General features: G+C 43.6%; 1 protein-coding gene across 1 annotated transcript; it reads left to right on the forward strand.

Annotated features, from left to right (window-relative positions):
• The first annotated feature begins 1,465 nt into the window (after positions 1-1,465).
• Positions 1,466-13,900, forward strand: LOC139533277 (zinc finger protein 208-like). Its single transcript, XM_071331346.1, has 18 exons — positions 1,466-1,619; positions 1,936-2,138; positions 2,436-2,537; positions 2,635-2,730; positions 2,977-3,087; positions 3,421-3,544; positions 3,728-4,685; positions 4,903-4,961; positions 5,169-6,763; positions 7,537-7,657; positions 8,080-8,282; positions 8,543-8,635; positions 8,744-8,839; positions 9,023-9,133; positions 9,304-9,421; positions 9,521-10,184; positions 10,283-10,341; positions 11,895-13,900. The coding sequence occupies exons 1-18, from the start codon at positions 1,580-1,582 to the stop codon at positions 13,409-13,411; spliced, it is 6,270 nt and encodes a 2,089-aa protein (XP_071187447.1). The 5' UTR covers positions 1,466-1,579; the 3' UTR covers positions 13,412-13,900.
• Positions 13,901-13,939: the final 39 nt, after the last annotated feature.

Consider the following 13,939-nt stretch of genomic DNA (forward strand, 5'->3'; position numbering starts at 1 on the left):
TGCTAGGTACTATCAGGTAAATGTGGCACCTCCCTCTGCGGTTGGTTCAGCGGTCCTGGGCGTCGCCTCCCGTTCCACATTGACGGCCCCTGCGTCTCGGTCTCGCACTTGGATTTCGCCGCAGGCTGGTCAGGTCCCTCTAGCACCGACTAATCTGGTACGGGTATACCAATATATTGGAGTGATCCAATATAGTGAAATATAACTAAAGTTATGTATGTAACCACGGTTATGTGAGCTATTTGGATCACTCCAATCCTCTACGGTGCTAGAGTCGCCTCAAAAATGATGTAGAGAACGCATGTCGCGGCCATGGGTTCTATATATATATATATATATATATATATATATATATATTAGGGGCAAACCCCAGCCGTGACACAGGTGTACACGGGAGTAAATCTGTTAATCCTCACCTCGGATGTATCCCTCCGCCGCGGAGTGATACCAATATATTGGAGTGATCCAAATATCTCACATAACCGTGGTTACATATGTAACCTTCGGTATTGTGTAGGTTGTAACATAAAATGTGGAAAAAGTCAAGGGCTCTGAATACTTTCCGAATGCACTTTAAAAGTTACATATTTTAAAATCTTGATTCCTGACAAGCGAAACATCATCAATGGACTAATTACATTTTTTTTTTAAGATCGTTATTGGGTGTAAATTTCCTTTTAAGCTACTTATCATAGTGGGTATATCCAGTCCAATACTTCAAGTATTGTTTTTTCTGTGATTGCTGAACTTTTCATTAAGAATGCACTCATTATTTTTATGGTTACATTTATTTTATTAACCTTTATTTTAATATTGTATGAAACGTGTTGTAGATTATTTTTTTGTCATTTGAATTAAATTGACTTTTTTGGCAACATCAGAGGAGTTTATTGCATTATATTAGCATTTGTGAGATGATTCACTGATTACTTGAGACGATCTAGCCAAAGATTTGTATCACTAAACCAAGATAGACCACAGCCTGTAGTTTCCAATGGGAACAGATGAGTCATAGTAGGAAGAACAAGCAAGGAGGTGGGCAGAGCCAAGCACGAGATCCTATAGGCCCGTTCTAGCAGACAACTGCATATATCCGTTAGGGAACGCCTACTCTGAAATGCACGTGTGCAATAACTCAAGTCAACTTTTCACTCAAAAACAACGCGATTAAAAAAAACGTTGACAAAACTTAGTCCACTCTATTCATAACATATTTTAGTTTTGGGAACAGAAAACTGTATTGAGATCAAATGTTTCATTAATGAGAAAATGTTCAGAATGTAGGCCAAAATCCATCTCGCTCCATCTTCTCCCATTGCCCGTCAGTGGGCTTCCGAGTGGAAAGGCCAAGCGGATATTTATACATCCAGTACCTGTCTCATTGTTCAATCTGTGATATAGCGTTTCCCACGATCGTAACTTTTATTCTGAAGGCGAATATAAACCGGAACTAATGTTTTTTTAGGCGACTTCCTGCAAAATGAGAAAAAAATTATAACTTCCAGGTAAACAGATATTTCAGCCAAGTGACTAAATGATTGCTTGGGTTTAGTTTAGGACGTCCCTGTGACTGATAATAATGGATTATCGGAATTTAACGGAACCGGTGGTGAATACGGGTAAGTTTATAGTTGTCGCATTGGAAGCTTCCACCAGACAGAAGCAGAGCAGGCAGGGGTTCCAGCTAGCAAGCCAACTTTCCAATCGTAACCCTGTAGCTAGCTACTTATGGTGTAACTATGTATGGAATCAATGCTTATTTCCGTTTAATTATCGTTTTTATGTGATCTGCATTCAGACAATCTACTTAAAATGCAATGCGTAGTTAGCAAGTAGTATCAATGTTTTACTCTTCTAGTCATAGCCTAACTATGTGTGCTCTTGTTTGGCTCAGTCAGTGCAGATGCTTACTGCCTGCGATATGTTCATTCATAGGGCTATCTTTTCCTCTACCTGCCCTGCGCCTGTTCATCCCACCGCTGCGGCTGTTTTCTGCAGCGATGTGGCAAGTGGCCCAACGAGGGGATATAATGGACTACGGGAAGCTGGAAGAGTTTGTGACATTTGTTACAGAGACGGTTCCAGAGCTGCTCAGTTTCAGACAGAGAACCCAGCTCATGTTGGGCTTACGAGCAAAGGTGAGAGAGAGAGAGGAGGTGATTATTTGAAGTAACTTTGACTCTGTCATAGCGCCCACACACACACACACACACATCTTTCACGGTCCAAAAGAACCAGGAGTGAAAACCACAAAATCTATATATCCAGATTTGTCCTGTGACTTGAAAAGAACATGGTTAATTTAGTAATGAGTTGTAAGAAATTATATTTTAGTCATGATACAACAGGGAATGGAATATTTGAAAAGAAAGGTTAGGCCAAGTTGTTTACCCAACAGTGTTCTTGTAGGAATAATCTATGGGTTTCTTCCCCAGTTGGTTTTGGAGTTGTGCCGCACGGAGCAGACAGCAGGACTTCAGATCCATCTGGACAGGATCCATTTCCACGCAGCAAGATCACATCCGGGGGATGCAGACGTGAGTTTTAAGATATTCCTCAATCTTCTGTAATGATTTTCTCTCACTCTATCTTGTCAGATTTACAGTACATTTATTCAAGAGGTTATTTCCCCAGTTTTGTTGCGCAGAAGCGGAAGCCTCTAAATCAAATTTCCTTGCACTGGTACAAACTCTTATCCAAGACCCAGTTGAGAGGGAACATTTCTTCCAGGTCAGTATATGGTTTTGTTGGTTCAGTTTTTTAAACACCAAAGTTTGAACATTTGTATGGTCTGTCAACATTGGTATAACAAAACAGATAAAACCAGTAGTATCTAGGCTACATTGTCAATGTTTTATGTTTTTGTGATAATAAACCTATCGCTTCATATTCTTAGGCTACATTTAATCATTGAAAGAAATGTGAAAAGTAGCCAGCCAAATAATTGATCCCCCTGTCTTTCATCTCTCCCATTAGGAAGTGTTTCCTGTAGACTATGGACCCAAGTATGACTCTGCCCTGCAAGGATTAATGTGGGAGTTTCTCTCCAGGCTGGAGCAGCTCCTTCCAGTACCAGACCTCAAACAGGTACTCATGCAGAACCTCGTCATTAGACCACTCCTTGGACCTCCGTTATCAAGCATGAGCTTGTGAATAAAGTTGGCTTATTGGAATGTTTGCATAAAGAATGTCTGCATCTTTCATGTCATAATGCCCACGCTGAATTAACATGCTGACACATCTCATGTAGCACTGCAGCACTCTTCACAAAACATTACATTGGTTACTTTGTATATGTATTAGACATGAGACATCTTGGCGCATTTTATTTAAGATAATGGGCATTTAGAATATTTTATTGAAGAACAACTGGACTGGTTGATTGATGCATTATATTAATGTGTGCTCCCTCTCTCTTAGACAGTGTCTTGGCTCAATGCTGCACCCTCTGTCTTGGAAGAGTGTGTCAACTCTCTATCTCAACCTCTGCAGTTGAAGACTCTACTGCAACATCATAGAGAACTAGGATATTTGGACACCAATGGTAAACCACTTAAAAAAAACAAAAATCCAGAATTAGTAAAGGAGGTATGCAAATTGTTACATTTGAATGATTCAAGGAAATGCTTTTAGGATTGTAACATTCCCCCTTTATTCATATCATCCCTGCAGTTTATTAAAATAAATAACATCTCACTGTAATTGTCTCCTTTTACCTCTCACTCAGCAACTTCTTCCTCCTCTGCTGGCGACTGCATCTTCTCCTCTCTGTCTCTCACTCCGGTACTGGTGACGGCCACTAGAAAGACAGAAACAGAGATCCAATCAGAGTTGATGGATGGCTGTATGGACCCAGCCTTATATGGCGAAGAGATGGAAACAGAGTCTGTAGTAGTGACTGAGTATGCAGAAGTGGAGCTGGGGACCAGTACATACACCAGAGAGGAAAGGGAGTTTAGTATAGAGAAGACTGAGTCACAGAACCCAAGAGACAGTCAGGCTGAATTGAATGGGGAAGAGCGGGAGTTGGTAGCCATGCCAAGCGAGGAAGAACGTCAAGAGGGAGAAGTGGAGGTTATTTGTGAGGAAGTGGGGCATCCTAACGGAGACGCTGAGCTTGTTTCAGAGGAAACCAGTGCCATGAACACAGAGGAAGCCGTTTTCTGTGCAGAGGTGGGGGATGTGTGTGTGGATCTGGAGTCAATGAATAGAGAGGTGGAAATGATTTATGAGGAGGTGGAGCATGTTGAACATCAGGAGTTAGTTGGGCCTATATGTGCAGAGAATACAATTGACAGACCGTCCACCCACAATGAGAACCTACATGACGAAAATGGGGTCACAGAGGAGGGGCGTGAGAAGGATGCGCAGGAGAGAAATGAAGCTGGTTATGTCCCCCAAACTGTCACGGATCAAGGAAGTTCCCAATGTACGCCACAAGATGTAATGAACCAGCCTGAACTGGTCACATCCTGTCTGCACCAAAAACCCACATTAGGGTTCCAGAGACTGGATGTCAGTGGGCTGCCTCTCCAAATGTCCTCCCCCTCTCAACCATGGAGAAGAAACACAAGACTCCAGATGAAGACAGTGGGATCAAAAGGACCCAATGGAGGGCAGCTCAAGGCATTGGAGGAGGGTAATGGGACCTGGGGTGTCCCTTTATACCTGTCTCCAGACCCAAGGTAAGAATGAGGGGTGGGAGGGGACTTAAGGTTTTAAAGCAATTTCACCATTTACTTTAAAAGGACCACAATGGAAATGCGTCATTGACTTCATTGTGTTATCCCTGTCACGTTTTTAAAATGTTTGTACTGTCTGTATGGCTTTGTTAAACTGTCAAATAAAATCAATCAAGTGCAGTGTCATTGGACATCAATTGTGCTTTATCGCTATCTTTAGGGAAGACTCTGAAGACCTCAGCGCCACTTCTGACAGCTCCACAATGAATGGAAATAAAGGTTTGCAATGTTATATCAACACAAGGTTTCTATGGTACTATAGGTACACTTGGATATCGTTAGAATTCTCAGAATGTTTCATCATTTTAATTGAATAGATTTGGCCATGTTGAATATGGTCCAGATGCCTGGTTCAGAATAAGTTGGATTATAAGTTTTGATAACTTTCTAAATTTACAGTATGCTCCTTTCTCTGTTCCCCTGCAGGTGGGACGGTGGAGGCTCCCTCTCTTGTCTTCGCCTGCTCTCAGTGCTCTTTTAACCATGCCGACGAGGTGTCCCTCCGGCAACACCTTAAAGCGCTTCACCCAGAGGAGTACAGAAGGATGCTTGCTGCTGGAGAAAATGAAACAGAAACCCCTCCAGGGTCTTCCAGTAGCACCCCTCTGAACCCATGTCTCTCAGACATTCCCCACACACTGGGGAAGTCTGGCAGGCATACATCACGCTCCAAAACATGCTCTGTGTGTGGAAAGACCTTCTCTCGAGCGACAGATATGAGGAGACACCAGAGATCCCACACTGGGGAGCGGCCTTACAGGTGCACCCAATGTGGGAAGACTTTCCAGTACTCCTTCGACTTGAAAAGACACCAGCGAAAGGGCCTAGGGTCAAGGCCGTTCCAGTGCTGCGCGTGTGGAGAGGGCTTCGATCGGGAGGAAGATCTAAAGACACACTGCAGTGTGGCTCATTTAGCAGAGTCGCCAGTCTCTGATGATGACGACGTTGGGATCAAGTTAAACCTCCCAGCAGGCCTTGAGAATGAGCAGTGTCCCAGCGAAGAGGGTCAACACAAATGTCCAGAATGTGACATGTCTTTCAGTCAGATATCCCAAATGAAGCGACACCAGCTGATTCACTCCGGTGGTGACCCGCTGCAGTGCAACCAGTGTTTGAAGAAATGTCAAAACTCTGATGCCCTCACAAAACACATGCAAATGCACAACGGCGCTCGACCATTCCAGTGTTCTATGTGCAAAATTAACTTCACGCAGCTAGTTTGTCTTAGGCAACACTATTTGAATGCTCATAAGGAAGAGGGTTCATTTCTGTGTTCCCATTGTCCTAAAAGTTTCTCAAGGCTATCGAACTTGATCAAACACCAGAGAACTCATACAGGTGAGCGGCCTTACCAGTGCTCTCATTGTCCAAAGAGATTCACACAACTACAGATCTTGACTAGACATGAGAGAATTCACACAGGAGAGAGACCATTTCTTTGCCCTGACTGTGGAAAAAGCTTTCTCTCTTCTGGTGAATTGTCAAAACATCTTCAGTGTCACTCAGAGGAGAGACCCTTCCCTTGTCTCGAGTGTGGAAAGACTTTCAAGGCCAATCGGTTTTTGAAGAAACACTTACAGACTCATACAGGAGAGCGTCCTTTCCCCTGCTCCCAGTGTGGGAAGAGATTTTCCAAGTCGACTGATCTGACCAGGCATAATCGCATGCATACAGGGGAGAGGCCACATATGTGCTCTCAGTGCGGTAAAAGTTTCTTAACTTACTCCGAAGTGGTGAAACATCAGCGTTACCACACTGGAGAACGACCATTCAAATGTGAGCAGTGTGGGAAAAGTTTTACCCAGTCCTGCTATCTTACAGTACATAAGCGGATACACACAGGAGAGAAGCCCTACTCCTGCAGCGTGTGTGGAAATCGCTATAACAGCACCACTCCACTGAAGAGACACATGCTCAGCCACACGGGAGAGAAGCCATACGTGTGTACTGAATGTGGGAAGGCTTATAACAGATTGCATCTTCTGCGCACACACGAGCGAACTCATGCAGCAGTTGAGGCTGTTTGTTGAGGATATTGGTGTGTCATTGCTATTCATATGTTGTAGTGTCTTTGGTGGATCATTTGTTGTTTTTTTGGAAATGTAAAGTAAGACAGGCCATTTGTATTAGAGGCCTGTAACAACAAGAGTTGAGCCTCATACTGTGAATTGTTAATTCTGTCACTGCTTGGAATTTGATTGTATTTTTGAGATGTGCATTTTTGTGGCCAAGAATCATACATCAAAGGGCATATTCTTTTATTTAGATTACTCACCTTGTTTTGACATTAAAAAGAGTGAAGTATTGCGCACCTTCCTTTGCAGAATGAAGAGGACAGTTGCTACTGGTACACAGGCTGGTTGTTCAGAGGCGAGTGCCAGCCCTCTACTGTATGTTCAAAACTGAGGGAAAATATGTATTCTCAAATGTAGGCTCGAGTGTTGTCTTTATGGTTGATAAACATAATATTAATCAATCTGCTATCTTGGTCAATAGACGATACATTATTTCCTTTTCTAAGGCACCCATTTTGGCTCATCAGCACCCCCAGAGGCAAAACTTCTTTATCTTTACTGGAGTATTCCTTAGGTAATAAAAATAGCGTTGCTTATTTTTGTCTTGCGGTAGGCTACAATATTTTTCAAAAGCAAATCAACTAAAATCTAACAGAGCCATGTTAGTGGTAATGTAAGTTGGCAGCTTGGAAGACTTATTCTATGACTTATTTTGGATAAGGTACAGGCGGAAAGAAAATTGAGTCCAGTCTTGGGTACCGGAAGTTTTGGGGAAGTAGATCGATGTTACTTCGCTCGTTAGGGAGCAGTTAAATAATTTTTGTTTTCAAATTATTCTGCGCTTTTACATAAGTATATTTATAGCCATGGATGCATGTGGACTATCTAAAGACATCAATGGTGTGTAAGAAAATAACGTATAGCTAACGATACCATGCTAGCTAATATCTGCAGAACTAATATCAAAAGCCCCATGGAAAAAGTGGCATAGTTAGCTATCAGTTGAAAGCCGGTTAAAATAGGTTGTTATGACTGCATTGTTAAGCCAAGTGTGCTTGTAATCCTATCTAACTAGCTATCAATTTAAAGTAAAGACAATTTGAATAGTAAAGTTATTGCTTAATGCAAATTAATCCTGACAAAGGCTAATGTCTGATGCTACTCTTATATTCTATGGAGCCCCATCCTTTAACGACTGGATGAGAAATGCATGTCTGCCATCTTTAGCTGACAGACATAATGATATATTACTGCTGTATATATTTTGAACAGTGTTCTGACTTCTGATTAAATGTTTGTCAATTTGTACACCTACATTTTAGATCCAGTTCTCAGTCTTTCTTCTCTGCACCTCCTGGTTCCACCCTTGCGGCTCCTGTCTGCTGCCATGTGGCAGGTGGCTCAGCAAAGAGATGTGAGGCACTATGAGAAGTTGGAGGAGTTTGTGACTCTGGCGACAGAGGCCATTCCAGAGCTGCTGAGCCACAGACATAGAGCTCAGCTCATTCTAGGTCTGAGAGCACGGGTGAGAGACAAGTCAGGGGGCATAGGGTTATTCAGTTGGATGGAGAGCCCTGAAAAGCGCAAATTAAATATATTGAACAGAAGAGAATTTCCTATGATGATGAGTAGAGAATTGGGTCTGTTCTATACATTATGTAACTGTCTGCAATCCTATGAATGGGTACTCCCCACCTGAGTTGATTGAGAGATGACAATGACATGGTTTCCCCAGCTACAGGTTTGTACCACAGTTAATACTTGTTTCTACTGCGTGTGATTCAGCTGGTTCTGGAGCTGTGCCGAGGCCCTGCCGACCCTCAAACCATCCAACCTTACCTGGACAGAATGCCCACTGTAACTCCAGGATGTACAGGAGTAAGTGGGCTACAGTCCTTTTAGAACAGAACTTGGTTGTTTTCCAAGTGGATTTGAGTGCACACAGCCACTATGTGATGATGATTGTATCTGTTTACTGTCTTGCAGTACAGAGACGCAGAGGTGGAAGCATCTGAATCAAATTTTGTGGTGCTTGTCCAATCACTGCTAAAGGACCCAGTCGAGAGGGAGTGCTTCTTTCAGGTAATTTTACACTCAGCTCTGTGAGCCTCTTGCAGGACCGCGCTGCTTACGCCAAGGTTTTACTGAAAACAATGGGAGTGTCACGCCCGGGAAAAGTTACTCATCCAGGCCTTCAAGAAAAAAAGTACTTGAAGTTACAATCCATCACCTTGCCTTAATTTTTAAATAATGTTCCCACAACAGGAGGTGTTCCCGGAACAATATGGCCGACATTATGACACAGCGGTGCAGACATTAACATGGGAGTTCCTCTCCAGACTGGAACAACTGTTTCCAGTACCAGACCTCAAGCAGGTATTGAGCAATATGGCATGCATAGCTTTTGGCAATTTACCCTTTCTGATATTGGATGTAGCATAAATCTAGCACAAGTTAGGCATAGTACATTTTGGGAAGACAAACACAATTCTTTAGGCTACGTTGATTGAATATAAAATGCCTTTCTAAAAGACATTCCCTTTCAGACGGCGACATGGCTCAGCTCTGCACCTTCAGTCCTGGAGGAGTGTATGCAGTCTACCCCAGAGAATCTGAACCTCATTCTCCAGCACCATAAGAGTTTTGGACATTTAAAAGAACCTTGTAAGTCTCCTGTAATGATTACCAAATCATGATGCAACGTCTTGTAGTTTAAAACTCGCAGGTCTTTTTATGACACAGTTCTTGTTTTCTCTCGTTCAGCTGCGCTCTCCTCCTCCATGGGCGACAACATCCTTTCCTCTCTGTCCACCCCTAAAATGGTGGTCACCACTGAGCCGACCACTTTTGTAATCCGGTCAGAGTCGTCACATAACTCGGCAGACGTGCTGGGCCCCATGTCTTTAGAGGACACTGATGCGGTAGTGGTAACAGTTTACACTGAAGTGGAGGTTGGAACAGAGGTGGAAGAAGAGATTGTAGAGACGATGAACGAGGAATACGTACCGTCAAACGCCTCTCCACTGCGGGAGGAGGTGGTTGAACTTAAAGCTGAGGATATGAATCTGGAGATGACAGTCGTTGAAGAATATGGCTACGTGGGGGAGGAGATGAGTGCAGCCGAGGAAGAGATGGACACAGTGAGTGTTCCAGTGGAGCAAGCCGATGAAGCCGTTAATATCAGTGAAGACATTGGAACTGGGACAGAGACTGTAGCAGTCAAAACATATGTCCAAGATGAGGTGGTGGCAGATCAGGACGGCCAATCAGAGACTGTGAATGTATGTGTGAACCAGCAAGGGAAGGACACGTCCCATGTGGTCAACTTTCAAACCCAACAACCTGCGACATCAAATGTGAGGCGGTCTACACGGCTGCAGTCGAAGACACCAAGAACTTGGAGGAGGAAAAATAACACTGAGAACAAGTATGAGTGATTATAGAATAGGAGTACTGTCGTTTAAAAAGGAATCTGCCATTTTGTCATCAAATTAGTGATATTTTTGTTTTTGTTTTTAATCACAGGAAAAACGGTGAGGCCTCAAGCGTGGTTTATGTCATCTCACCCAGGGGAAGAGAAGCCGGTAATAATGATCTCTCCAACTATTCTGACAGTGACTATTCTGACAGTCATCAGGGAAATGGTTATATACAGTGAAGTTGGAAGTTTACACACACTTAGGTTGGAGTCATTAAAACTCATTTTTCAACCACTCCACAAATTTCCTGTTAGCAAACTATAGTTTTGGCAAGCCAGTTAGGACATCTACTTTGTGCATGACAAGTAAGTAATTTTGCCAACAATTGTTTACAGAAAGATTATTTCACTTATAATTCACTGTATCACAATTCCAGTGGGTCAAAAGTTTACATTAACTAAGTTGACTGTGCCTTTAAACAGCTTGGAAAATTCCAGACATTCTGTCTCCTAGAGATGAATGTACTTTGTTGTGAAAAGTGCAAATCAATCCCAGAACAACAGCAAAGGACCTTGTGAAGATGCTGGAGGAAACGGGTACAAAAGTATCTATATCCACAGTCAAACGAGTCCTATAACGACATAACCTGAAAGGCCGCTCAGCAAGGCAGAAGCCACTGCTCCAAAACCGCCATAAAAAGCCAGACTACGGTTTGAAACTGCACATGGGGACAAAGATTGTACTTTTTGGAGAAATGTCCTCTGGTCTGATGACACAAAAATAGAACTGTTTGGCCATAATGACCATCGTTATGTTTAGAGGAAAAAGGGAGAGGCTGCAAGCTGAAGAAACCCATCCCAACCGTGAAACACGGGGGTGGCAGCATCATGTTGTGGGTGTGCTTTGCTGCAGGAGGAACTGGTGCACTTCACAAAATAGATGTCATCATGAGGAAGGACAATTGTGTGGTTATAATGAAGCAACATCTCAAGACATCAGTCAGGAAGTTAAAGCTTGGTCGCAAATGGGTCTTCTAAATGGACAATGACCCCAAGCATACTTCCAAAGTTGTGGCAAAATGGCTTAAGGACAACAATGTCAAGTTATTGGAGTGGCCATCACAAAGCCCTGACCTCAATCCTATAGAAAATCTTTGGGCAGAACTGAAAAAGCATGTGCGAGCAAGGAGGCCTACAAACCTGACTCGGTTACACCAGCTCTGTCAGGAGGAATGGTCCAAAATTCACCCAACTTATTGTGGGAAGCTTGTGGAAGGCTACCCAAAATGTTTGATCCAACTTAAACAATTTAAAGGCAATGCTACCAAATACTAATTGAGTGTATGATAACTTCTGACCAACAGGGAATGTCATTCTCTACTATTATTCTAACATTTCGCATTCTTAAAATGAAGTGGTGATCCTAACTGACCTAAGACAGGGAATTGTTACTAGGATTAAATGTCAGGAATTGTGAAAACCAGAGTATAAATGTATTTGGCTAAGGTGTATGTAAACTTCTGACTTCAACTGTACATATTTACAGTAACAAGAACTGAGGGACCAAAATTTGGAGAAAATATGAATGTTTGGAAGATGTATTGTATATTTACATGTCTTTCATTGTGTGGTCTCAAGATATTTTTCAATGAGCATGCCCTTTATTTCATTCCCAAGCCATGCAAATAAAACATGCCTTGTCTGACTTCTGTCTCCCAGGTGGATCTGACAAGGTGACCCCCTTTACCTGCCCTAAGTGTGCCTACCACAGTCTGGAGGAAAAGAGCCTTCACCTGCACATGCAAAGCATTCACACAGAGGAGTACAACAAGCCCAATGTGTCTGGGAAAAACAGAGCAGAAGTTTCACCATGTCCCGACAACACTCGCCAGATATTCACATCAATCAAACCTCTCCTTTCTTCAAAAACTTTAACAACTGAAAACTCTGAGAATCAAACCGGTAATGCTGGGACTCCCACTAAAGCAAAAGGCTACCATAAGGCCCACACATGCGCCACGTGCGGTAGGATCTTCACTCGCTCCTCAGATGTGAGGAGACACCAGCTCACCCACACGGGTGAGAGACCTTTCCACTGCTCTCAATGCGACAGGACCTTCCAGCATTCGTGGGACCTGACCAAGCATGAGAAGAAACATGGTGGGACATCTATCTCTTTCCCCTGCCAGAAGTGCGGGAGCTCCTTTGCCAACCTCCGCTCTCTGACAGCCCACCACAGAAGTTCCCACCTGGGCGAGAGCGACCTGCCCCACCTCTGCTCCATCTGTGGCAAGAGCTTCCCCTCCTCCTCTGAGTTGCTGGAGCACAGGAAGAGCCACGGGACCAGCCTCCAGTACATCTGCCAGCAGTGTGGCGAAAGCTTCCACTCCCTGCTGGCTCGCTCCCAACACCGGCAGACCCACCTGGTAAAGCGGCAGTTCAAGTGCCCGCACTGCGACAAGAGCTATACGCGCAAAGCTGATGTGAAGAGGCACATGTTCTCCCACAGCGGCGAGCGACCGCACCAGTGCAACCAGTGTGGGAGATGCTTTTCCTTCCTCTTCCTGCTCAAGAAACACCAAATAGTTCACACGGGCGAGAGGCCTTTCCAGTGCTCCTACTGTCCCAAGAGGTTCACATTGATATCCATCCTGAGCAGACATGAGAGAATGCACACCGGGGAGAGACCCTTCCTCTGCTCTCAGTGTGGGAAGAGCTTTCTGTCCCAGGGGGAGCTGTCCAAGCACCACCGCTCCCACACTGATGAGAGACCGTACGCTTGCAATCAGTGTGACAAGAGGTTTAAGAGCAAAAAATCCCAACAGGAACATATCATCTCCCACACCGGCGTGCGCCCTTACCCTTGCTCTTATTGTGGGAAAGGGTTCACCAAACCATACGCTCTGACCAGGCACCATCTCATACACACAGGGGAAAGACCATTCCCCTGCGTCCACTGTGGGAAGACATTTCTCACCCCCGCAGAGGTACAACTACACATCCGCATTCACACAGGGGAACGCCCTTACCCCTGCCCTGATTGTCAGCTGAAGTTTAGGAGTTCGTCAGACTTGGCACGACACAAACGCTTTCATACAGGGGTGCAGACATTTGTCTGTAACCAGTGTATGAAAAACTTTCCCACCTCGTCCAAACTGAAGAAACACATGGAGAACCACTCAGAGACAGAGGCAGTCCAGAGCTCAGACTTTGGAGAAAATTCAAACCAAGTGTGAAGTAAGGGCAGCAGCACAATTGGCAAAAATGGCAGACAATTCATTAAAGTAAATTTACCTTCACAGCTATTATATTCTACAATGTCTCTGTCAAGGAAGATCTTTCAACACCATTAGATCTCTAAAATAAGATATCTTGTCAATCTGGCTCATGTCCATTGCAATATAGCTATCAATTATTATTTTGTGTCTGATCAAAGGGAGTTGCAACTCAATCATGTCCTTGACCTATTTTATTGTAAAACTGTATATGCTCAGCATCTTAAATGCAACGGGTTTAAACTGTAAAATCAGTGCTATGATCATCCAATTAGTAGTCAATCAGTAGCTGGTCTATTGGAAGCGCTGGTAAATTAAAATGTTTGTCAACTTTTGAAGAATGTCAAAGATTTGTAAAATGATCTGTTACGTAATGAACCAGCCTTAGGTGGATGCCAACTTGTCTCCTTGTCTTTACAGTTCCCAGCACAATACATGTATTTTGTTCTACTTTGTAGCGCTCTGTTTCTCTGACACACATACCAGTAA

This window comes from Salvelinus alpinus, chromosome 11 (assembly GCF_045679555.1).
Source record: "Salvelinus alpinus chromosome 11, SLU_Salpinus.1, whole genome shotgun sequence".
In the NCBI taxonomy this organism is placed as follows: domain Eukaryota; kingdom Metazoa; phylum Chordata; class Actinopteri; order Salmoniformes; family Salmonidae; genus Salvelinus; species Salvelinus alpinus.